The sequence below is a fragment of the Aquarana catesbeiana genome, linkage group LG08, assembly GCF_042186555.1.
Source record: "Aquarana catesbeiana isolate 2022-GZ linkage group LG08, ASM4218655v1, whole genome shotgun sequence".
NCBI lineage: Eukaryota > Metazoa > Chordata > Amphibia > Anura > Ranidae > Aquarana > Aquarana catesbeiana.
In genome coordinates, this window is record NC_133331.1 from 249,689,217 (window position 1) to 249,713,832 (window position 24,616).

General features: G+C 43.5%; 1 protein-coding gene across 1 annotated transcript in view; it reads left to right on the forward strand.

The window, feature by feature from the left end:
• SSRP1 (structure specific recognition protein 1) overlaps positions 1 to 24,616 on the forward strand; it is a 122,074-nt gene that overhangs the window by 17,094 nt on the left and 80,364 nt on the right. The window contains exons 3-4 of the mRNA XM_073596990.1: positions 5,873 to 5,978; positions 21,887 to 22,077. Of these exons, the coding sequence (XP_073453091.1) occupies positions 5,873 to 5,978; positions 21,887 to 22,077 (297 nt within the window). The remainder of the gene's footprint in view (positions 1 to 5,872; positions 5,979 to 21,886; positions 22,078 to 24,616) is intronic.

Consider the following 24,616-nt stretch of genomic DNA (forward strand, 5'->3'; position numbering starts at 1 on the left):
TACCAACAGTCAGACATGGTGGTAGTGTGATGGTCTGGTGCTGCTTTGCAGCTTCAGGACCTGGACGACTTACCATAATTGATGGAACCATGAATTCTGAGCTCTACCAGAAAATCCTAAAGGAGAATGTCCAGCCATCAGTTCCTGACCTCAAGCGCACTTGGGTTATGCAGCAGGACAATAATCCAAAACACAACAGCAAGTCCACCTCCAAACAAAGCAAAATTTAGCATGGCTTGGTCAAAGCCCGGACTTTAATCCAATTGAGATGCTGCATCATGGCCTTACTCGCCGTTCATGCTGGAAAACCCTCCAATGTGGCTGAATTAAAACAATTCTGCAAAGAAGAGTGGGCCAAAATAGCTCCACAGCAATGTGAAAGACTCATTGCCAGTTATCGCAAACGCTTGATTGCAGTTGTTGCCGCCAAGGGTGGCACAACCAGTTATTAGGTTTAGGGGGCAATTAATTTTCACATAAAGCCAGGCATGTTTGGACAGCTTTTTTGCCTCAATAAATGAAACCATCATTTAAAAACTGCATTTTGTATTTAATTGGGTTATCTTTGTATATCAATATTTGTTTGATCTGAGTCATTTAAGTGTGACGAATATGCAAAAAAAAAACAAACAAAAATCAGAAAGGGGACAAATACTTTTTCACAGCATTGTATGTGAAGTGTGGCGTGCATTTGTATTCAGCCCCCTCTACTCTGAGAACCCCTAACTAAAATCTAGTGTAACCAATTGCCTTCGGAAGACACCTACTAAGTAAATGGAGTCCACCTGTGTGTAATTCAACCCCAGTATAAATACAGCTGTTCTGTGAAGCCCTCAGAAGTTTTTAGAGAACCTTAGTGAACAAACAGCATCATGAAGGCCAAGAAACACCACCCGTCTCCATATCATTGTAGTGTGGAAGCAAGGTTAAAACGTCACTTCTGCCCATAGCTCTTCAAGGGACTTTTTTTTTTTAAACGCGCCAAGCTCGTGTGCAGAAGCGAATGCATACGTGAGTAGCGCCCACATATGAAAACAGTGTCCAAACCACACATGTGAGGTATTGCCGCGATTGTTGGTGCGAGAGCAATAATTCTAGCCCTAGACCTCCTCTGTAATAACTCAAATGTGCAACCTGTATAATTTTGTAAACGGATTTTAAGTGTAAAAGTTTGTCGTCATCCCTCAAGCAGGCACAACTTTGAAGTCCACACTCCCAACCCGGAGTGTGGAGCCAAGGGGCTTCCTGGGCCTCCGCTCATTCTGGGTTCCAATGGCAGGTGACTTTATTTCCGGAAGGGGTGGAACTTTTAAGTATCCTTGGGGGAAGAATGGGGATTATGGTTTAGGTCCATGCCCTTCCTACTCCTTAGAAAATGTGCCCTTCTTGCAAGGCGTCCCTTAAGAATACCCGGGCAAAGGCTTTATGTAAAGATTGTATAGACGACCTGGTAAACCAGGAATTGCCTCAAAGCTCGGTTCTTTTGGTCTCTTTACAAAAGGAGCTTACGAATACTTTTCAGTCTTTCAGTGACTCAGAGGAAGAGGGTATAAGTAGGGCCAGCTCCCCCAAAGTCTTCGGATACAGATACAGTAGAAGATCGTCTAGATACAAATTTATCCTTGGAGGAGGTGGATGATTTGATTAAAACAATTCATACCACCCTTGGCATTCAGGAGGATAAGGTTGACTTAAGGTTGACATCCCTGCATGATAAAATGTTGGAGGGCCTTGGGGAAGTTAAACAGTTTTTCCAGTTCACAAGGTCCTTTCAGATGCTGTTAAACGAGAATGGAAGGACCCAGAGAGGGCTCCGTTTTTCTCTCGATCCCTTAAGCGAAGGTTTCCCTTTGACGAGGACGAGTTGCATGTGTGGAACAAAAGGCCGAGACTGGATGCGGCCTTTTCCCAAGTTTCTCGCAATACTGACCTAGCTTTTGAGGACAAGGGCATCTTAAAAGATGCCATGGACAAACGAGACGATGCCCTTCTAAAAAACAAAAAAAACAAAAAAAAAAAAAACATAGTATTAGTCAATGGCTGATCTCAAACCAGCCATGGCTTCAACTGTGGTAGCCAGAGCACTGGCTAGAACAGTTAAGGGAGCATATCGAGGGAGGTACTTCCCAAAAGGATCTGTTGGACACCATTCCGGTACTTCTAAAGGCAGTGGGTTATGTAGCAGATGCCTCTGCTGAGTCAATCAGGATGTCTGCCAGAACTTCGGCTTTAGTGAACTCGGCACGAAGGGCCCTCTGTTTAAGGACTTGGTCTGGGGACTCCGCTTCCAAAGTGAAGCTCTGTGGGCTCCCTTTTTATTGGTGATCTGTCATTTGGTCCTGACTTAGAGGCTATCTTGGAAAGGACCGTAGATAAGAAAAGAAAAAGGCTTTTCCAGGAAAGAAAAAAAAAAAGCGCCCTTAGTTTTAAAAGAATTTTCAGCAAACCCAAGTGTCCAAATAGGCAGGCTATAAGAAGCCCTGGAATGCGCAAAGGGGGCAAGGCAGGGCTGGAGTTCTGTTCAGGCTGCCTGAACAGCCAACTAAAAGCCAGTGACGGTGGTCCTGCTGTGGGAGGGAGACTCCAGACCCTCCCTCCTCAGTGGAGAGTGGTGACATACAGTCTGTTTGTCCTCAATGTCATCTCCCAGGGATACAGACTGGAATTTTTGGAAAATCCTCAATCGTTTTTTTGGAACCCAAGTCCCCAAAGTGCAGAGCAAGGCCCTAGCAATAATGTCCCTTTTTACAAGACCTGAGGCAGCAGGAAGTTCCTCCCAGTTCCTGAGGAGGAGGAAGGGCTGGGGTTTTATTCTCCGTGTGTGTATGGTGGTGTTTTTTTTTTTTTTTTTTTTTTTTTATGAAGATTTTTGAGTTTGGCAGTCAGCTCAGAGGGCACAATATCCCATCTGCAGTTCAGAGCCCTACCTTTCGGTTTGTCCTCGGCCTGAGGATCTTCACCAAGATCATGGCGGAAGCCCTGGAGCCTTTGAGGATTCAGGGAATTACGATAGTTCCGTATCGGGATGATTTTCTGTTTGCCAGCTCAGAAGAGCAGCTGCTGACAAATTTGACAAACAGAACACTACTTGCAAAACTTGAGTTGGCTCCTAAACAAGGAAAAGTCGTATCTGGTTCCTTCCCAATTGATAAGATTTTTGGGCTACAACATAGACTCAGTTCAGCAAAAGATCTTCCTACCAGAAGGGAAAAGCTTACCAGTTACGGTTCGGTCGGCTACGTCGCCATTGGGTCTCCTAACTTCCTCTATTCCGGCTGTTCAATGGGCCCGCCTCCACTCAAGGCAGCTGCAGCAGATAATTCTGCAAAATTGAAACCACGAAGAACCCTTAGAGAAACGATTCACGATTCCCTTACAGGTAAGGAGGAAATTGTGGTGATGGAGGAACCAGTCAAATATGAGCAAGGGCCTACTTTGGGTGTTCCCTGTCTCAAGAAGGCTAAATACAGATGCAAGTTCTTGGGGGTGGGGAGCACATCTGGAGGGTCGTTTTGCCCAGGAGGCCTGGTAAAGTTTAGAAGCAAAAAGATCATCCAATTGGAGGGAGCTAAAGGCAATTCTGATGGGGCTCTTTTGGTTCCAGGAGACGATCAGGGCCCAACATGTTCAGATCCTGAGCAACATCACTACGGCGGTCGCCTATGTGACAAAAGGGAGGTACCAGCAGCAGAGTTCTCCTGACTTTAGCTCGGGAGATCCTAGTTTGGGCAGAGGAGAATCTGGCTTCCCTGTTGGCCCTACACCTGAAGGGCAGGTTGAATTGGTTCAGATTTCCTGAGCAGGAAGAAAATTTCAGAATCGGAGTGGAGTCTAAATTCGGCTATTTTTCAGGTGGTGGTGAACAAGTGGGCATTCCTCAGATCAATCTGTGTGCGACCCACTAGAACGCAAAGGTTCTGGCTTACTTTTCCCTGAACAGGGGGGATCGGGCAAGGGGCTTGTATGCTCTGGCCCAGCCTTCAGACTTCCTTTTTGTGTTATGCTTTTCCCCCTTCCAGTTAATACCGCTGGTCCTCAAAGTTCTAAAAAAAATCTAATACTAAAATTTTAAGCAGAATGTTAAAGAAGGGGAAAAAAAAAAGAGAAAAACAAACACATACAAATCAATGGTAATAAAGATAGCAGCAGAGTTGGTGAGATAAGACAGAGGGAGAGCTATAGAATGCAGGGGGGGGGATACTTGTTTTTTTTCTTTAACATTCTGCTTAAAATTTTGTGAATCGGTACTGCTTGGACTTTGAAGAAGGGGACACACCCCGAAAGCTTGTCCTGAAAAATTGTATGTTAGTGCAAATAAAAAAAAGTATCACGGACAGTACTCAATTTTCTCTGTCACAATTGCACTAATACGGCTACAATCAAATCAAGTGCAGTTTAGGAAATCAAATTCTCTTTTTGTGCTGTTTTCAAGATCACGTAAGGGAGATCGTGCTTCCAAAAGCACAATAGGAAGATGGCTTAGGACAGCCATTAAAGAAGCCTACACGGCCCCATGGCAGATGCCCCCAGAAGGTATCATGGCCCATTCAACTAGGGTGGTAGCAACATCCTGGCGCCTCACCCGCGTAAATCTGTAAGGCAGCAACATGTACAAGTTTGTTTACATTCATCCAGTATTAGTCGATTTACTGTCAGCCTTGGAGCAGGCTTTGGGCCGGAAGGTTCCTGCAGGTGGTGGTTCCACATTAGAGTAAGTTCTCGCTTATCTCCAGGTGCTGTCCTGAAAGACGTTTTGAGAAAACTTTAGTTAGGCTTAAGCTCCATACACAGTATCAGATTTTCTGCTGATTTTTTTTCCTTCAGATTTACCAAAACCATATGAGGTCAAACCTTAGGAGTTTCAATTTGTATGCATCAGGCAGGCCCTTGCACTACATGGTTTTGGTAAATCTGAAGACAAAAATCAGCAGAAAATCTGATAGTGTGTATGGGGCTTAACTGGTAACTATTTCTAGGAGTCTTTCAGGACAGCAGCTATTACCCTCCCTAATGGTTTCTGTTGTGACTTGCACAGTTATGTTGCGTTTTTGTCTTTTTCTGATTCTGTCTTTCAGTCACGGTGACGGGTTCTCTTTAATGAGATATGCAGGGTCTAAAAGACCCTGCATGTCTCCTTTGTGCTCCACTGAATGTAATGCAATGCAGATCGCACTGCATTACATTCTATCTTGGCCTTGATGGCTGGGGAAACTGTCAACTGCGTCCGCTCTCCTCCCTCCCCTCTACCCAGCGGCACCCACTATGTTGGCCCCGGGCCTACAGATGGCCAAGCAGAGCATGGGATACCTACTGGGTGTGTGTTTGGGGGGGGCACTTTACCTGGGGGTTGTGGAAGCATTTGGGCGGCTGCAAACTCCCCCCAAACCCCCCCCCCCCCCCCCCAATGCTTCCATCTGGCAAGTAAACCCTGCAGTATGCCCGCTGCAGGGCCAAATGTTTAAAAATAAAAAATAAATCCTTCCCAGAGCTGGATATCCCGGGCGTCGGATGATATCAATTGTGCATCCCTGCTTTCTGCTTGAGTCCCTGGGCCTTTTTCACAAAGTAAAGGTACAGGCAAAGCTCATTTGGCTATACTTCTCCTGTGGATCACAGAAGTGCAGTTCGTTCTGCACCCCTGTGACCCATTTTCAGCGGACAGAAGGCTGAAGTCCTCTATCTGCATTCTCAAGCTTGTTTAATCACTTAAATTCCTGGCCGTTTTCATATACAGCCTATGGATGTCCTGTGGTTGACGAAGTATGTGCAATATTTGAAACCCCACTGTGAATGCTATGAATATTATGGGGCTGTATAAATCTTAACCATGTAACATTCTGTTGTCTGCCTAACACAAACAACTTTTTTCCAGGAGTTCGAAAAACTGTCTGAATACTTCAAGACTCACTTTCAAGTTGATTTGGTCGAGAAGGACATGTGTGTGAAAGGATGGAACTGGGGATCTGTGAGGTTTGGAGGTTTGTCCCTTTTAACTCATTTTACCTTCTTTCAAGAAAAAAAAATTATTGCTTAACCGCTTAACAACCGGCCCATAGCCAAATGACGGCTACAGGGCGGTTGTTTAACTCTGGGAGGACGTCCAGGGACGTCCTCCCAGAATTCTGCTCTCGCGCGCCCCCTAGGGCGCGCACTCGAGAGCATCCGTGACCGCCGGGTCCAGAGGACCCGGCGCATCACAGATCCCGGTAAATGGCCGCTGATCGCGGCCGTTTACCATGTGATCGCTCCGTCAAATGACGGAGCGATCACATGTAAACAAACCGGCGTCATCTGATGACGCCGGTTCCTCTCCTCCCCGCCTGTGTACCGATCGGTACGCTGTGAGCGGGGAGGGGGATGGATGGATGTCTGCAGCGTTGTGGGCTGCATGTGTAGTGCCCACAGCGCTGCACAGAGACATCCATCCATCCATGCTCAGCCATCCCCACTACTATGCATGCCCTGCAATGCCCCACAGTACTCTGGTATGCCCCACAATACCCCTGCAATACTCTGCCATACCCTGCAATACCCCTGCAATACTCTGCCATACCCTGCAATACCCCTGCAATACTCTGCCATACCCTGCAATACCCTGCAATACTCTGCCATACCCTGCAATACCCTGCAATACTCTGCCATACCCTGCAATACCCCGCCATACTCTGCTATACCCTGCAATACCCCGCCATACTCCGCAATACTCTGCCATACCCTGCAATATCCCGCCATACTCCGCAATACCCCGCCATACTCCGCAATACTCTGTCATACCCTGGAATACCCCGCAATACTCTGCCATACCCTGGAATACCCCGCAATACTCTGTCATACCCTGGAATACCCCGCAATACTCTGCCATACCCTGGAATACCCCGCAATACTCTGCCATACCCCGCAATACTCTGCCATACCCTGCAATACCCTGAAATACCCCGCAATACACTGCCATACCCTGCAATACCCCGCAATATCCCGCAATACTCTGCCATACCCCGCGATACCCAGCCATACTCAGTGATACCCAGCCATACTCTGCAATACTCAGTGATACCCAGCCATACTCTGCAATACTCAGTGATACCCAGCCATACTCTGCAAAACTCAGTGATACCCAGCCATACTCTGCAATACTCAGTGATACCCAGCCATACTCTGCCATACCCAGCCATGCTCTGCAATACCCCGCAAAAATCTGCAATACTCTGCCATAACCTGCAATACTCTGCAATACCCCGCAATACCCAGCCATACTCTGCAATACTCGGTGATACCCAGTCATACTCTGCCATACCCAGTCATACTCGGCGATACCCAGTCATACTCGGCGATACACTGCAATACCCAGCCATGCTCAGCCATACTCGGCCATGCTCAGCCATACCCGGCCATGCTCAGCCATGCTCAGCCATACTCTGCCATACCCAGTCATACTCGGCGATACTCTGCAATACCCAGCCATGCTCAGCCATACTCGGCCATGCTCAGCCATACCCAGCCATGCTCAGCCATACCCAGCCATGCTCAGCCATACTCTGCCTCTGTATGTGGCCAGGCTGTGGAAGTCTCACACATGGGGTATCGCCGTACTCAGGAGGAGTAGGAGAATCTATTTTGGGGTGTCATTTTTGGTATGTACATGCTATGTGTTATAAATATTGTATAAATGGACAACTTTGTGTTAAAAAAAAAAAGCGTTTTAACCACTTCCCGCCTTCCGTCATATGACGTCCTTGACTTTATGCGGAGATATCTGAATGATGGGTGCAGCTACAGGCATCATTCAGATATCATCTTTTTCAGCCGGCGATTCCCTACACCATAAGAACAATCATAGCGGCTGTTACACTGCTTGATCGTTCTTACGGGAGGCGAGAGGGGACGTCCCCCCCTCCCGCCGCCCTCCGGTGCTTCTACCGACTCACCGCTACGATCGATGCCAGGATCTTTTTTTTTTTTTTTTTTTTTTTTTAATTTCAGGCACAGCCTAGAGGTGAGATGTGGGGTCTTATTGACCCCATATCTCACTGTAAAGAGGACCTGTCATGCCATATTCCTATTACAAGGGATGTTTACATTCCTTGTAATAGGAATAAAAGTGATCAAAAAATTTTTTTTTGGGAAAAAAGTGTCAAACTAAAATAAATAAAGTAAAATGAACAATAAAAAAAAAAAAAAAATTTTTTAAAGCGCCCCTGTCCGTGTGCTCGCATGCAGAAGCGAACGCATACGTAAGTCCCGCCCACATATGAAAACGGTGTTCAAACCACACATGTGAGGTATCGCTGCGATCGGTAGAGCGAGAGCAATAATTTTGGCCCTAGACCTCCTCTGTAACTCAAAATTTGTAACCAGTAAAAAATTTTAAAGCGTCGCCTATGGGGATTTTTAAGTGGCGAATTTTGGCGTCATTCCACAAGCGTGTGCAATTTTGAAAGGTGACATGTTAGGTATCTATTTACTCGGCGTAACTTCATCTTTCATATTATGCAAAAACATTGGGCTAACCTTACTGTTTTGTTTTTTTTTAAAGCAAAAAACATTTTTTTTTCCAAAAAAAACGCGTTCGAAAAATTGCTGCGCAAATATCGTGCGAGATAAAAAGTTGCAATGACCGCTATTGTATTCTCTAGGGTCTTTGCTAAAAAAACATATAATGTTTTGGGGTTCTATGTAATTTTCTAGCAAATAAATGATGATTTTTACATGTAGGAGAGAAATGTCAGAATTGGCCTGGGTGCTCCAGAACGCCTGAAGGTGCTCCCCTGCATGTTGGGCCTCTGTATGTGGCCACGCTGTGTAAAAGTCTCACACATGTGGTATCGCCATACTCAGGAGTAATAGCAGAATGTGTTTTGGGGTGTAATTTGTGGTATGCATATGCTGTGTGTGAGAAATAACCTGCTAATATGACAATTTTGTGAAAAAAAAAAAAAAAAACAACAAAAACTTGATTTTGCAAAGAATTGTGGGAAAAAATGACAACTTCAAAAAACTCACCATGCATCTTTCTAAATACCTTGGAATGTCTTCTTTCCAAAAAGGGGTAATTTGGGGGGTATTTGTACTTTTCTGGCATGTTAGGGTCTCAAGAAATGAGATAGGCCGTCAGTACTTCAGGTGTGATCAATTTTCAGATATTGGCACCATAGCTTGTGGACGCTATAACTTTCACAAAGACCAAATAATATACACTAATTTGGGTTATTTTTACCAAAGATATGTAGCGGTATAAATTTTGGCCAAAATATATGAAGAAAAATTACTAATTTTCAAAATTTTATAACAGAAACGAAGAAAAATTAATTTTTTTACAGATTTTTCGGTCTTTTTTCTTTTATAGCGCAAAAAATAAAGAACCCAGCGGTGATTAAATACCACCAAAAGAAAGCTCTATTTGTGTGAAAAAAAGGACAAAAAATTCATATAGATACAGTGTTGCATGACTGAGTAATTGTCATTCAAAATGTGAGAGCACCAAAAGCTGAAAATTGGTCTGGTTATTAAGGGGGTTTAAGTGCCTAGTGGTCAAGTGGTTAAAGAGTCTGAGTAGCTTGCAGCTGGTTAAATTTGGTAGATGGGCATTTTTTTTTCTTTTACTAAAGTGATTCTGTTGCCAAAAAAAAGTCCCATTAATCCTTTCACTGCAAGAGCCTTTTTTTATCCATTTATTTTTCGCATGTTAAAAGTACATTTTAGGCCTGAAGAGGACTAGGGGATGCACCAATATCAGTTTTTAAAGACCGAATACCAATACTTTTTCTCAAGTACTCGCCGATACCAATTACCAATACCTATTTTTGTGTCGTGACTTTTTTTTTTTTTTTTTTATTGTTATTATTTATTTATTTATTTTTTGATGCCCAGCTCACCTGCCTCTGCCCTGGTGGTGTAGCAGTAGAGCACTTGCCAGAGCTTCTGCAGTCCGTATGTTATGTCTTACACTGCTGCACCCTCGCGGGATGACGTCCTCTGTGTCTCTCTCTATAAAGGCAGCATTTACAGTCTGCGGACTTTAAGGTATCGGTTCTAGTATTGGAGCATTTGTACGAGTATTCATGCAAACGCTTAGTATCTGCACGGCTATCAGTGTCTGTGCAACACTAATTATAAGCTTGATCCTCATGAACTGATTGAGGTGTGAGAGGTGGATGCAGAAGAGGATCCTGCAGAGGGAATATTCACTTTCTACATTTTGAGACCCAAGTTAAGGCTTAATGCCAGATGCTTTCTGAAGTGAGCTTGCTTATTTATGCGGTGCATGCTAGCCTTGTTTAGCTGCAACAGCATCTTCTCAGCCTTAACAAGCTCCTTTTGTCACTAATCAGCAGTGAAATCTAAAAATAAAAAAAAATTGTTTGCTTATACAGTACCAGACACTGGTAGATTTAGAGACAACTGGGTTTTGGGTACCTTCAGGTGAGTGAACACTATCAAAAATAAAACTGTAAGGACCCCCATATAACTACTCCCAGCAGTCTTTAGTTCTTTGCTGGCAGCAGCTGTCTTGACACTTAGGATAGTACAATGTGGCTAGGGCATCTACAGTGGTCAGCATGTGTTGGAGCACAGCTCGTCTGGTGTACAGGACTTACAGTTGTGCATTGTTAACTGGGAAAAAACATTTGGGACTTTAAATGAGGTGCATGATGTGGGTCAGTAATAAATGTGAAAAAACACTTGAATAATTCAAATATATACAGTTGGATTGATACACATGGATATTAAAAAGACATTTTATTTTGTTGCAAAACATATAGTACAAGATGGCCATTATTGCAACAACCACTTCAGGCAAGGCAATATATTTGTCATGTTAAAGATCAACTGTAAAGCACTAAAAGATCAATATAAAATAGGGAGCTGATCATGTAAGAAATCACAATCTACAGTATGGGCATGGTCCATATTAAACAGACAATGTGTATATGATAGAACAATGAAACACATATTAATATAAAAGATTTTCATCCATATAGCTTGATGTATTTCGTGGAGTATGCTAAACTTCCTCAGGAGCAGATACAAGTCTATAACAAATATGTAAATGGTATCATAATGATTGGCCCAAAAACACAGGAAAGAAGAAAACGCAAAAAGAGGTGAACCCACCAAAAAAGTGAGGTCCCTACCTTAATATGCTCACAGATCAGCTCAGAGTTCAAAATGTGGTGACATGAAATGGGAGATGTCAGGGGAAACGCCTGCATCGGGAGCTGAGGGAGTATTGCCGATGGCTGCTGGGGCACATGCATACGTAGAGACCATAAGAGCATTGTGATTCTCCGGGTAATAAAAGGTAATATGCCTGGCAGTCCAAAAGAGTTCTAAAAAGGTTATATATATGTATGTGTAATTTAACACTATATTAAGTGCCAACAGGCATATAAAATGTGACTGCCAGTGAATCCCAGGGGGAAAAAACAAAGAAACCAGAGAGTGCAGGTGAAGGAGGCAGAAAAAAACAGAAAAATTGTGCTTAATACCAAACACCAAGTGAAAGGTAATGTTAAATAACTTGGGTGGCAGTTTACAAGCCCAATAGTGGGGTGAGAGTAATCCAGTGACAGCAATCCCAGATATGGGGAAAATGTGAAAGTGTATAGATATAAACCCTTGGTGACTAGTAGTGAGCAATAAATGAAAATAACCACTTGCCGACTGGCGCAAGTACATATACGTCGACACAGTGGCATGGACAGGCAAATGGGCGTACAGATACGTCCCTTTAAATTTGCTGCCATGTCATCATTCCATGAGTGTGATCGCGGGTCCTGCGGACTCTGTCCGCGGGGATACCCGCGATCGCCTCACGGAGAGGAAGAACGGGGATATGCTGATGTAAACAAGCATTTCCCCTTTCTGCATAGTGACACTGATCACCGCTCCCTGTAATCGGGAGCGGTGATCAGTGTCGTGTCAAGCGTAGCCCCCCCCCCCCACAGTTAGAACACATCCCTAGGACACACTTAACCCCTGCAGCGCCCCCTCCTGGTTAACCCCCTTCACTGGCAGTCACATTTACACAGTAATCAATGCTTTTTTAATCGCACTGATCGATGTATAAATGTGAATGTCCCAAAATAGCGACAAAAGTGTCCGATCTGTCCACCATAATGTCGCAGTCACGATAAAAATCGCTGATCGCCGCCATTACTATTAATAAAAATGCCATAAAACTATCCCCTATTTTGTAGACGCTATAACTTGCGCAAACCAATCAAACGCTTATTGCGGTTTTTTTTTTTTACCAAAAATATGAAGAATACGTATCGGCCTAAACTGAAGGAAAAAAAGTTTTTTTAAAAATAAAAGCTGCAGAAGTGTTCAAAATACCACTAAAAGAAAGCTCTATTTGTGGGGAAAAAAGGACGCCCATTTTGTTTGGGAGCCACGTCGCACAACCACGCAATTGTCAGTTAAACCACGCAGTGCCAAATCGCAAAAAGTGCTCTGGTCTTTGGCCAGCCAAATGATCCAGGGCTTAAGTGGTTGAAATAAGTAAAATGAAATAGAAAGCAGTATGAACCAAATACCTGATACTGCATAATGGATAAAGTGTCTATCGACCAAGGTGCAGTTTCTAAGAAAAGGAAGAAAAGTGAAATGTGTGGTCCTAAACGGGTAAATATATACCAGTAATGTAACCAAAGGTTCACTCCCGGCGTCGTGTAGACACTTACCGCAAAAAGAGGTGTCGCATCTGAGCGTTGATGTCTGCCCAGGTATTTTGGTGTTATTAATGAAGTGAAAACCTGCCTGGTGCTAAGAGTAGCTGGAAGCTTCCCAGCTTAACCTCCCTGGCGGTATGATTATTTAGGATTTTAGGCGCTGAAAGCGGTACAATTATTTTGCATGGAAATTTGGCGTTTTATATTGTAGGTCTGTAATTCTTAACAATAACACACTTAAATCTGTCCAAACAAGAGTCTAGTAGATATCCCGGGTATGATAAAGTTTGAAACACAAAAACATAAATTATAATATAATAAATAAAAATAAATAATAAAAATTAATAATAAAATAAATTTCCCCACGATTCACTATCGCTCAATTCTGCAAGTGTTCTAATTTACTATCGCTGTTTTCTAGCTGGTCTAAAGCCACTTTTGATGTAAAGGGACACTTTTTGGTTGCTATGGACAATCTCCAGTTTCCAGGCAGAAAGAACAGTATATATAACATAAAACTGCATGCAGGGCATAGGACAAAGCACTGGGGACAAAAGGGATGTGAAATAATTTCATACAGTACTGTAATCTGTAAGATTACAGTACTGTATGTTATGATTTTACACTTTTTTGAATTTGCCGCCAGGCTCCGCCCCCGTGCGTCGCGCTGCTCGCAGGGAACGGAGCCTGGCACGGAGAGGCTTTGGAGGAGGACGGAGCCAGCAGACACAGCGGGGGACATCGCAGGATCCCGGGGACAAGGTAAGTAAAGCCACACCAGGATCCTGTGATGTAATCCCGAGTGTGGATCGGGGTTACCGCTAATGGTCCTGAATTTTAACCCCGAGCCACACTCTGGAAAACCGCCAGGGAGGCTACAGGCTTGTTCACCTTTGTTAAAAAATAAAATAATGCACATGTTTTTTGCAGGTAAAGTAAAATGTGCATTTATTTTTTTTTACACAGGAGCCTGCAAAGCATTGCACCCACAATCAGTGTTTAACAGGTGCATTGTCAGGCTCCTGTAGATACTTCCTACAGCTTTCTGCCCGTACCTCCATATGGGCTGTCGGTGAGCTGCAGGAAGTGTCAGTGGACTAAGAGGTTGCTGTTAAGCACACTTGTAGTCCATTGGGAACTACAAGTCTAGCTGCCACAGTAGTTTATTCATTCACAGATCGCTGTGAATGAATGATGCCTGTCTGCGGGCAAAGCCCTGCACAATTTTAAATGTGACAGCGGCTGCGAACGAGAGCAACCCCTGCCTGCTGTCAGAAAGGCTTGTGGGGTTAGTGGAGCTTAATACAGGTGTAACATGTTGCTATAGGTGAGTCTATCCTTTTAAGGTTTGCCCGTGTGGGTTCCCTTAAAATGGTCAAACAGTCTAAAGACCTTTCCTTTACAATTCCTGGTTGAAGACATACTGTATGGCATCTGGCAGCATCCTGAAAAAGTATATGTTCAGCTTAAGTGCTTATCGCAACAATATCCTATAGCAGGCTAGTTTCTTTAAAATAAAGGAATGTCCCAGAGGTTGATTCAGCTATTTCCTGCCTAAACCAATTTCTGACTCTGCTGCTGGAGGATCTCGTGGCTTTTAAAGATGCTATGGCTAGGAGACTTGAAGTCCTTTTCAAACTCTTTCAACCTGATTCAGCTATGCAACCTGGTATTGTCCCTATGGCAGTATGCTAGACTGTAGCGGTCTGGGCCAGACATGCCTTGAGAACCAGCATCTCTACGGAGCCTGAACTCCTTCAGCACTTGGAACTTCTGACTCCCTGCATCAGATCTCTAGTGTGGACCTCCTTTCTGTCAAGATGCGCAGACTTTTGGTTGGCGAAACTGACTTACAAAAAGTGGTTGGAGTGATTTCTTTCATGGAAGGATGTCTCCTCAGTGAGCAATGTAACTTTCATCAAAAAAAGTGAACTTGGAGGAAGAGTTCCTTTCGTCCCTCATGGGCATCATCTTCCAAGAAGATATACCCTGCAATGCCATGCAATCAGTGCAACAATTACTTACATCTGTCTTTTCACTGAGAAGAGTCTGGCAACAATCTAAGTTGTTGGTGGTGGAATTATAAATGGTTTTTGACCTATACAGGACTTTTTTTTTTTTTTTTTTCTTTATATATACAGTTGTGCTCAAAAGTTTGCATACCCTGGCAGAAATTTTGGTATTGATATTGAAAATGACTGATTATGTGATCATGAAGCCACAACAAACTCAGTCGGAAGTTCGGCCCCCCTCCTTCCCCTGCAGCTGGCCCAATCAGAGCACAGCATGCTTCGTGCATGCGCAGTAGAGAACCAGCTGTGAAGCCACAAGGCTTCACTGCTGGTTTCCCTCAGTAGAGATGGTGGTGGCAGCACCCAAAGGTTGATTGAAAGATCGGCTTGGGTGAAGACTAGGGGTGCAACAGACCGTGATCCGAACAGTTCAGCCTGTTCGGATTGGCACACATGCGCTCTGCGGAGCGCCGCCGCCTCGGCCTTAGGAAAGGCCGCGGCTTCGGCCTAGCTCCGGAGCGGCGGCCATCTTGGTACACCCTGCGGCCGTTTACCACGTCAAATGACGGAGCGATCACTTGTAAACAAACTGGCGTCCTGTCATGACGCCGGTTCCTCTCTCCCCTCTGTGTACTGATCTGTACAGTGGAGGGGAGAGATCAGATGGCAGCAGTGCCAATACCCTGCTAATACTCTGCAATACCCTGCTAATATATTATTACAGTGGGGGAGATGACGTGGATATTACAGTGGGGGAGATTTTTTTTTTTGATCCGAAAATGATCCAAACCGTGACTCCTGATCCGAACCGTGAGTTTTTTGATCCGTTGCACCCCTAGTGAAGACATTGCTGGATTCCTGGACAGGTAAGTGTCCTAATATTAAAAGTCAGCAGCTACAGTATTTGTAGCTGCTGACATTTAAAAAAAAAATTCTGCAGGAGCCTGGAGCTCTTCCTTTACCACTTCCTGCCCGGCCTATAGCAAAATGACAGCCGGGCGATGATTTAATTGTTCTGACTGGACGTCATATTACGTCCAGAACAAGCTGCTCATGTGCGGTGATCGGTGGTTCGGTGTCCGATCAAGTTAAAGTGCCTATGATGTAGGCCCTTTACCACGCGATCGACTGTGTCCAATCACAGCTGATCAGTGTAAATAGGAAGTGCCGGATATTGGCATTCCTCTGCTCACGCTGACACTGATAAATGGTTGACCTCACGGGGGATCTGCACTGATTATCCATACAGCCCCATCAGGGATGCCTATCGGTGCAGCCTGATCAGCGAAGGAGAAAAATTACTTATTTACAAAATTTTCTAACCGAAACGAAGAAACTTTTTTTTTTTTTTTTTTTTTGATTTAGCAAAAAATAAAAAAACCCACTTGTGTTTTAACCACTTCAATTCCGCACATAGTCAAATGACATCCTTGACTTTGTACAGGGATATCTGAATGATGCCTTCAGCTACAGGCATCATTCAGATACCATTTTTTCCAGCCAGCGTTTATGTGCACGACCGCTTGATCTATCTTAAAGGCGATGGGTGTGGTCTCAACCCACCCCCCTCTTCTGCCGCCACCCGGTGCTTCTCTGGGCTCTCCCGTGGCATCGGGGGCACGGAGAAGGAATCAGCCGGCGCCGGATGACGACGGTAGAGATTTCCAAATGGTCACCAGTCATCTCCATGACCGTTGGAGGCCCGGGTGCGATTATGATGTTCCCGGATGTAAACAAAGCCGCGGCTGTCAGCATGAGATCGGTGAATTTTTTTTTTTTCTCGATCTCATGCTTTCCAGCCTGGAGGAGAGATGCTGGGGTCTTACTGACCCCGCATCTCTCCATAAAGAGGACCTGTCACAATAGATTCCTATTACAAAGGATGTTTACATTCCTTGTAATAGGAATAAAAGTGATCAAAAAAATAAAAATGTAAAAAAAGTGTAAAAATAAAAAAAAAGAAGCGAATGCATACGCTAGTCCCGCCCACATATGTAAATGCTGTTCAAACCACACATGTGAGGTATCGCTGCGTGCGTTAGAGCGTGTGCAACAATTCTAGCACTAGACCTCCTCTATCTCTAAACTGGTAACCTGTAAAAATTTTCAAAGCGTCGCCTATGGAGATTTTTAAGTAGCGGAGTTTGGTGCCATTCCATGAATGTCGCAATTTTAAAGCGTGACATGTTAGGTATCTATTTACTCAGCGTAACATCATATTACACATTATACAAAAAAATTGGGCTAACTTTACTGTTTTGTGTTTTAATTTGTGAAACCGTTTATTTTTCTAAAAAAAAAAGGCGTTTGAAGAATTATTGCGCAAATACCGTGCAAGATAAAGTTGCAATGACCGCCATTTTATTCCCTAGCATGTCTGCTAAATAAATATATATATATATATATATATATATATATATATATTATAATGTTTGGGGGCTCTGAGCAATTTTCTAGCAAAAAAAAGATTTTTACATGTAGGAGAGAAGTGCCAGAATAGGCCTGGTATTGAAGTGGTTAAATACCACCAAAAGAAGGCTCTATCTGTCTCAAAAAAATAACCATTTTATTTGGTTACAGCATTGCATGACCGCGCAATTGTCATTCAAAGTGAGACAACGCTGAAAGCGGAAAATTGGCCTGGGTAGGAAGGGAATGTAGTGAAAGTGTGCTGTATTAAAGTGGTTAAAAACAACCTCGCTGGCTTTTTCTAGAGCAGCCTGTATTTATCCTGAGGTTACCTGTGGTTTTTTCTTTGTATCCTGAACGTTTCTTCGGGATACAAGGAATTTGCAATTTTTCTTGGTCTACCTGACCTTTCAAATTTAGAATTGAGATCTCTGAATTTTGCACTTCTTAAGTGATTGAACAGTACTGACTGGCATATTTAAGGCAAAGACCTTTTATGCAAGGTGTGGCTCATGTTAATTCCTCATTTTGACCATGTGTGTCTCCCTGGGATCTAAATCTGGTACTTTGGTTCTTCAAAGACTTCCCCTTGAACCAATTTGAGATATTTTATTAGAGGATGTCACCAGTAAAGTGGCCTTTTTGGTGGCCATTACCTCCATCAGGTGTGTCTGAGTTGGCAGCATCTTCTGGTACAGATGATTTCCTTATCTTGCATAGGGATAACCTGGTTCTAAGACTCAGACTCTCCTTCATTCCCAAGGTGGCCTCTTCCTTTCAGTTGAGTGAGAGTATTATCCTCCCTTCCCTCTGTCCTGCCCCAAAAGCAATCCAAGGAGATTTCACTCCGTTGTCTAGATATGGTCAGAGCAGTTAGGGTTTTCTGAAAACTGATTCCCCTTTTTTCTCCTTCCTGAAGGTCCTAAGTAGGGTTATCCTGCCTTTTCTACCATAGCTAGGTGGCTCAGGCAGCTAATTTCCAGGACCTAAATCCTCAAGGAATTGGTTCTTGACTCCCCTACCAGGCCCCACTCCATCAATTTGTTGGTGTTTCTTGGGCCTTTCAGCATTCAGCATCCGTTTTGCAAGTCTGCAAAGCTGCCATCTGGTCTCTAATCATACTGTTTCTCATTTACCAGGTATATCCCCAGGCCTCAGCTGATGAGAGCGTTAGCTGCTAGGTGCTTCAAGCTTTCTTCTGAGTGTTCTGCGTCCGCTGAACTTTGTTTTCACGTAGACCAGTTTGCCATAGTTTGCTATATTGTTGTACACTCTACAGTTTATTGCTCGGGAACATCCAATCTCCTATAACTACATGTCCTGTATTGTATGATTAGGATAATGGGATTTTTTTTTACTTAACTGTAAAATCCAGTATCTCGGAGTACAGTGCAGCACAGAGGTCTTTCCCTTTTATTCGTCTCTCTTTATTTGCTACAAAACTGGAGTCCCACTGAAGTGCGTTGGGGTTTTAGGAGGATGCAGTGTGGAGTAGTCACAGAAAGCTTTTGCCAGTCTCCAGTCAGCTGAAGGTAGTGACTTATTAACCCATGGTCTATGAATACATCCTGTATCCTGTACTGTACTCCTACATTGAAGGACCTAGGAAAGCCCTTCAGCCCGTTCAGTCATCTCATTGTTTCTGATTGACCCAGGTGGTTGCGCTATGCTGGCTGAGATTTCTAGCAGATGCACCATTGGCCTTTTTCAGATCGTCTGAATTTACTTTTTAAAGGACTGATTTTACATCATGCTTCTCAGTTTCTGACTTTAATGGCATTGCTGTTGAAGATCAAGTTGAGGATTCTGAGGGATAAGGGTCCCTCTGAGCTTGTAATTCATAGGAAATAAATTTGCCTTTTAGGTCTTTCATTGGATTGTAATTCTTGCTTCATTTGGGGTGGGTCTAGGGGCTTTCACTCCCAAGAGCCAAGTGTGGTGAATCCTATCCTTCTGTAGTTGAGTCTGTACCAGCTTGTGGCTCTTGGCACCATTTAAGGGTCAGGTCTCTGTTCTTTACATTCTGTATCAGAGACCATTGGTCTCTCTTCAACTAAGACATTTGTACATGGAGTTGACCATGTTATTTCGGAAGGTAGCTGGAATTACAATTAACCCCCCTGCTTCTCTATCCAACATCTCTAAGTTGCTCAAACAGACCATCATTCAAGCTTTTATGGTCTCGAGAATCAGTTTCCTGCACCCCCTGTAAAAGCTCACCTTACTAGATCTGTGAGCTCTTTTGGGTTTTTCGGCATCAGGCAACTGTTTCCCAGATTTGTGAGACTGTCATCTGGTCTTCTATTAAAACTCTTATTTCTACCAGGTGGGTGTTTCTGCCTCACACAATGCCCCGCCTCAGGCATTAGGGTCCTTCAATGGCACTTTGAGCTGTAGGCAGTTCAGTTTCTGTGGGGCTGTTAGCAATTGTTTGTTTCGTTGCCCACTCCTCAGTTTGACTGCTTTTGGAGATCCTGACTATTAAAAGGCTTCCTTTGTCCTTGAGAAAAGTAAATAGGATTTTTCTATTCACAGTCCAATAATATTTTTCTTCAAGTCCATTGAGGGATACAGGTTCCACCCCTCTGAGTTTTATGAAATGCTGGTAGGAGGAGAGGCTATCCTGCACTGCTGTACAGTGTTTATTTGCTATTGTCCAATCCTATAGGCAGCAGTATAACTCCAAAGGTTAAGGACTTCCTGTGTAATTTTGCACTTTAAAGGGGTTGTTAAGGCAGTGCATATAGCCACTGCCAGCCCCTCTGCTAGTATTACATGATATGTATATACTATATGCCATTTTCTAAAATTCTTCTTTATAAATACAAGTTTTCTTATCCCTGATCAGCGGTCATGTGACCACACCGGTGCTGTCTTACTTTGTATGTATTAGAGGGAGGGGCTGATCTCGCCCTCTAACGTCTGCCGGGTGGCCGCATGACCTCCCTTTGTAATGCAAACATTGAAAGAAGACCGCACCGGGCGGTCACTGTGACCGCTGATCGGGGATAAGAAAAATGTCATTTATAAGAAGAACCTTAGAAAATGGCACATAGTATATACATCATGTAATCCTAGCAGAGGGGCTGGCAGTAATGTGCGAGCTGCTCGGAAACGGTTATAGGAGGGGAGGGGTGGATCGCGCACAGAGCTGACAGGCAGAGAGGGAAGGAGGGAGGACACAGGAGCATAGAGGAGAGCTGCAGATAGCAGGCTGCGGATGACGGAGGCACATAAACTGACCAGTGTCATGGCTCAGCAGCCATGATACACCGTGTTCAGCTTACAGGAGGAAGGGCAGAAACTGGCAGGATCAACCAGGTATTACAGGTATCCAAATCACACAGCACAAGTACTGTGCAGTATAACGTGCTTTTAAAGAAAAAAAAAAAAAAATATATATATATATATATATATATATATATATATAATATACTTATATATATACTAATATATATATATTTTGGGTTAACAAATGCTTTAAGCATATAAAGCATATCTAAACTCAAAAATATAATTTATTGCAGATTACATAGTTCATAAGGTTGAAAAAAAGACCATCCAGTTTAAGCGTGTGATTTTTTTTTTTTTTTTTTTTTTTTTTTTTTTTCTATTCACATAACTCTATCTTACTTCTGAGCAGTTTTTTTTTTTTTTTTTTTTTTTTTTAAGTTGACATTCTCATCTAATACCACTTCCTGCAGGGAGGTTTTAACTGCTCTAACAGTAAAGAACCCTTTCACCTTTTATATATTTGTACATTGTAATCATATCCCCTTCCAGCTCTGAAATGTGGCAGTTGCATTCATTTTCACTTTTCAGGCTGAGAATGTTTTCAGCATGCACAAAAAATGACGTTGACCTTGCCAGAAATGCATCTTGTCACTTGAGCTTAAAAGCATCACCAATTGTATCTTTATTGTGTAAACCACTTGACCTATCAATCCAACATTTAATAGAGAATGAACAAAGGCAGACATGTTTGAAGTCCAGCCTGTGTGAAAACCATGACTGACTTCATAGAGAAATGAGTATATACATGAAGGAATAGGAAGTGTTATTTGCAGGATTGCCAAGTGAAAAATGAGCAATCATATTTTTTAAAGGAGTTGTAAAGGCTTGTGGTTATTTCACCTTGATGCATTCTATCTGATTTCCTCCCCACCCCAACCCCTCCGGTGTCACCATTTGGCACCTTTGGGGGGGGGGGGCAGATACCACCAACATCTAGGAGACCGGGCCGCGGCAGTGTCACAGCTCGGTCCCCCTCCTCCCTCCCCTTCTGCTAGGCCATTGAGAGCGATTTGTGCAGGCGCAGTAGGGACCCATCCATGAAGCCAAAAGGCTACACTGCCCGGTTCCCTTACCAGCAATGGCAGTGGCAGCACCCGACAGCTGATGAAAACATGGACTCGCTTGTTTCCAGGACAGGCAAGTGTCTTAATGTGCCCGCAAGGGTGGCCCCCATGGATTTTGGCTCTTCGTGGGGGCACCTGATGAGGCAGGAGCGCCCCCGGGGACCGCAGAAAAGGGGGATCTGGGCCAATCTGTGCAAAACCCTTGTACAGAGCAGGTAAGTATGACATGTATGTTTGTTTTTAAAAAAGGACTGGTAAGCTTCAATATTGTGTATTTTCTGTGCTTTACTGAAAGTCACAGGATTGCTTTTTGATTGGTTTTAATTTTACCTTTATGCTCAGCCCAAACAATGGTAAGACCTTAAATCAAAAGAATAATTGTACTAATTGCAATGTGGAGGATCTGTCATGCTCTTATTGTTTTCATGTTTTACAGGACAGCTCCTCGCCTTTGATATTGGGGAACAGCCAGCCTTTGAACTGCCTCTCAGTAATGTGTCTCAGTGCACCACCGGGAAGAATGAGGTGACTTTAGAATTTCACCAGAATGATGACACTGAGGTTGGTCTCATGGAGATCCGCTTTTATGTTCCTCCAACGCAGGATGATGGTGGTGACCCTGTAGAGGTAAACTTCTAAAGAACATAAGCACTAAATTATCCAGATAATATAACTTCAGAAACATTTCTGTGGGGAGTAAATGGACTGAGTCGTGTAAAACCTGTTGGAAACCAGTCAGAGCTCTAAGTTCTAAAAATAGTACCTACACAGATGAGGTATGTGAGATCTTGGCCTCTGAAATCTTGTGAGATTTTACCTTTTCATGCCAAAGGTCTGTCTTAAAGTGGATGTAAAATCACAACTCATCCAATATAAACTAATGGCACAATATCAATCTGTGCACATATACAAGACTCCTGTGTGTACCCTTACCTTTCCTCTGTAACCCCCTTCTGCAGTAGGAGCCCCCAAAACTTGGTGGGTGGGTCTCTTTGCTGGTGTTTGGTGGGCAGAGTCATGATGTCACAAGATTCCCCGTCCACCTCTACTCTCTCCTACTGTTTCTGCTGGTGTCTTGGGAGCAGACTGCACCATGTAAATCCTCCTTAGTCAGGCTGAGCTTCTGTTGACCTCATGGATCATGCCCAATAATGAGTAACATTCAGTCAAAACTCGGGAAAGGCACCACATGACTTCAGCATGCCCAATCGTGCTGAGGGGTGAAGCAGCCAATCCTGGGAGAGCTTGAGAAGAAAGGCGGAGGGATGTGAAGCTGGAATAGTAGACATTCTCTGCTCTCATGCTGTTCATGAGATAAAGAAATCAGATGTCATTTACAGCAGTGGGGGAAGTGGCAACACACATTTATCTGTGTTTTTTTTGTTTGTTTTTTTTTTTATCTTGGCAAGAAAAGATAAGAGGATTGCTCAGAGTTGGATTAACTCTGTGGCAAGATAGGGCACAGATGACTTAACATCCTCTACTGTACCAGGTAGAAGTCTTCATTAACCACTTACCGACCAGCTCCTGTACATATACGTTGGCACTTTGAAGATGGATATCTCGGTAACGGCAGCAGCTGCTGCCACAACCAAGATATCCATCTTTACAGGAGCCGGTTCTGTGTACGATAATGGTGGTCTCTGCGGCGGGTTCGCCGCGAGATCACCGTTATTGGCGGCGGGAGAGGTGCCACCCCCCCTCCCGCCGCTCTCCCGCGCCCCCTCCGCCGCTTACCGGAGCCGTCGATAGCGGTGGAGGCGATCGGGTCCTTTCTGTGCCTGGGTATGGAGACGAGTGAGGCTAAGATGGCCGCCACCCATCTCCATACCATTGGACGGCTGAAGCGACGTCATTACGTCAGCTCCGCCCACTTTTCTTACAGGCATATATTTTTTTATGTCATTGTTTTCAAACGACTTTTTTTTTTATGTCAAAATATACATATGATGATGAATATACCCTAATAGTCCAAATACGAGATCTGAGGACTTTTTGACCCCAGATCTCATATTTAAGAGGACCTGTCATGCTTTTTTCTATTACAAGGGATGTTAACATTCCTTGTAATAGGAATAAAAGTGACACCATTTTTTTTTTTTTAAACAGTGTAAAAATAAATAAAATATTGTAAAATAAATAATAAAAAGAAAAATTTTTAACCCCCCCCCCCGCCCCGTCCCGACGAGCTCGCGCTCAGAAGCGAACGCATACGCGAGTAGCGCCCGCATATGAAAACGGTGGTCAAACCACACATGTGAGGTATCGCCGCGACCGGTAGAACGAGAGCAATAATTCTAGCCCTAGACCTCCTCTGTAGCGCAAAACATGCAACCTGTAGAATTTTATAAACTTCGCCTATGGAGATTTTTAAGGGTAAAAGTTTGACGCCATTCCACGAGCGGGCACAATTTTGAAGCGTGACATGTTGGGTATGAATTTACTTGGCGTAACATTATATTTCACAATATAAAAAAAAATTGGGCTAACTTTACTGTTGTCTTATTTTTTTTATTCAAAAAAGTGAATTTTTTCCAAAAAAAGTGCGCTTATAAGACCGCTGCGCCAATACGGTGCAAAAAAAAAAAAGGTATTTCAATGACCGCCATTTTATTCTCTAGGGTGTTAGAAGAAAAAAACAATATATAATGTTTGGGGGTTCTAAGTAATTTTCTAGCAAAAAAACCTGTTTTAAACATGTAAACACCTAAAATCCAAAACGAGGCTAGTCCTTAAGTGGTTAAAAAAAAAAAAAAAATCAGGTTTATATCCTTTAAGACTGGTGTTGTAGTTTTCACAGATGGCCGTTGGAAGAGAGAGGCTAGTCTCTATAATGCTTGCCTAATTTGGCTACAGCATTTTTACCCCTTCCTGCATGCATCATGTTGCGCTACAAGTGGCTACGCCAATGCAGATTGCATTGGCAGGTGCTGTACTCAAAACTGACATTCAACCACTGCTGGAATCTTTAGGAGGTGCACAGTGAAGAAAAATAAATAAATAAAAAAAAATATAAATATATATATAATATATCTATCTAGGAGAAAATGTATAAAAAGGTAATTTCTTTTCATACATCAGGGGACACAGAGCTATAGTAGTTACTATGTGGGTTATAGGTCATCTTCAGGTGATGGACACTGGCACGCCCTAAAACAAAAGTGCA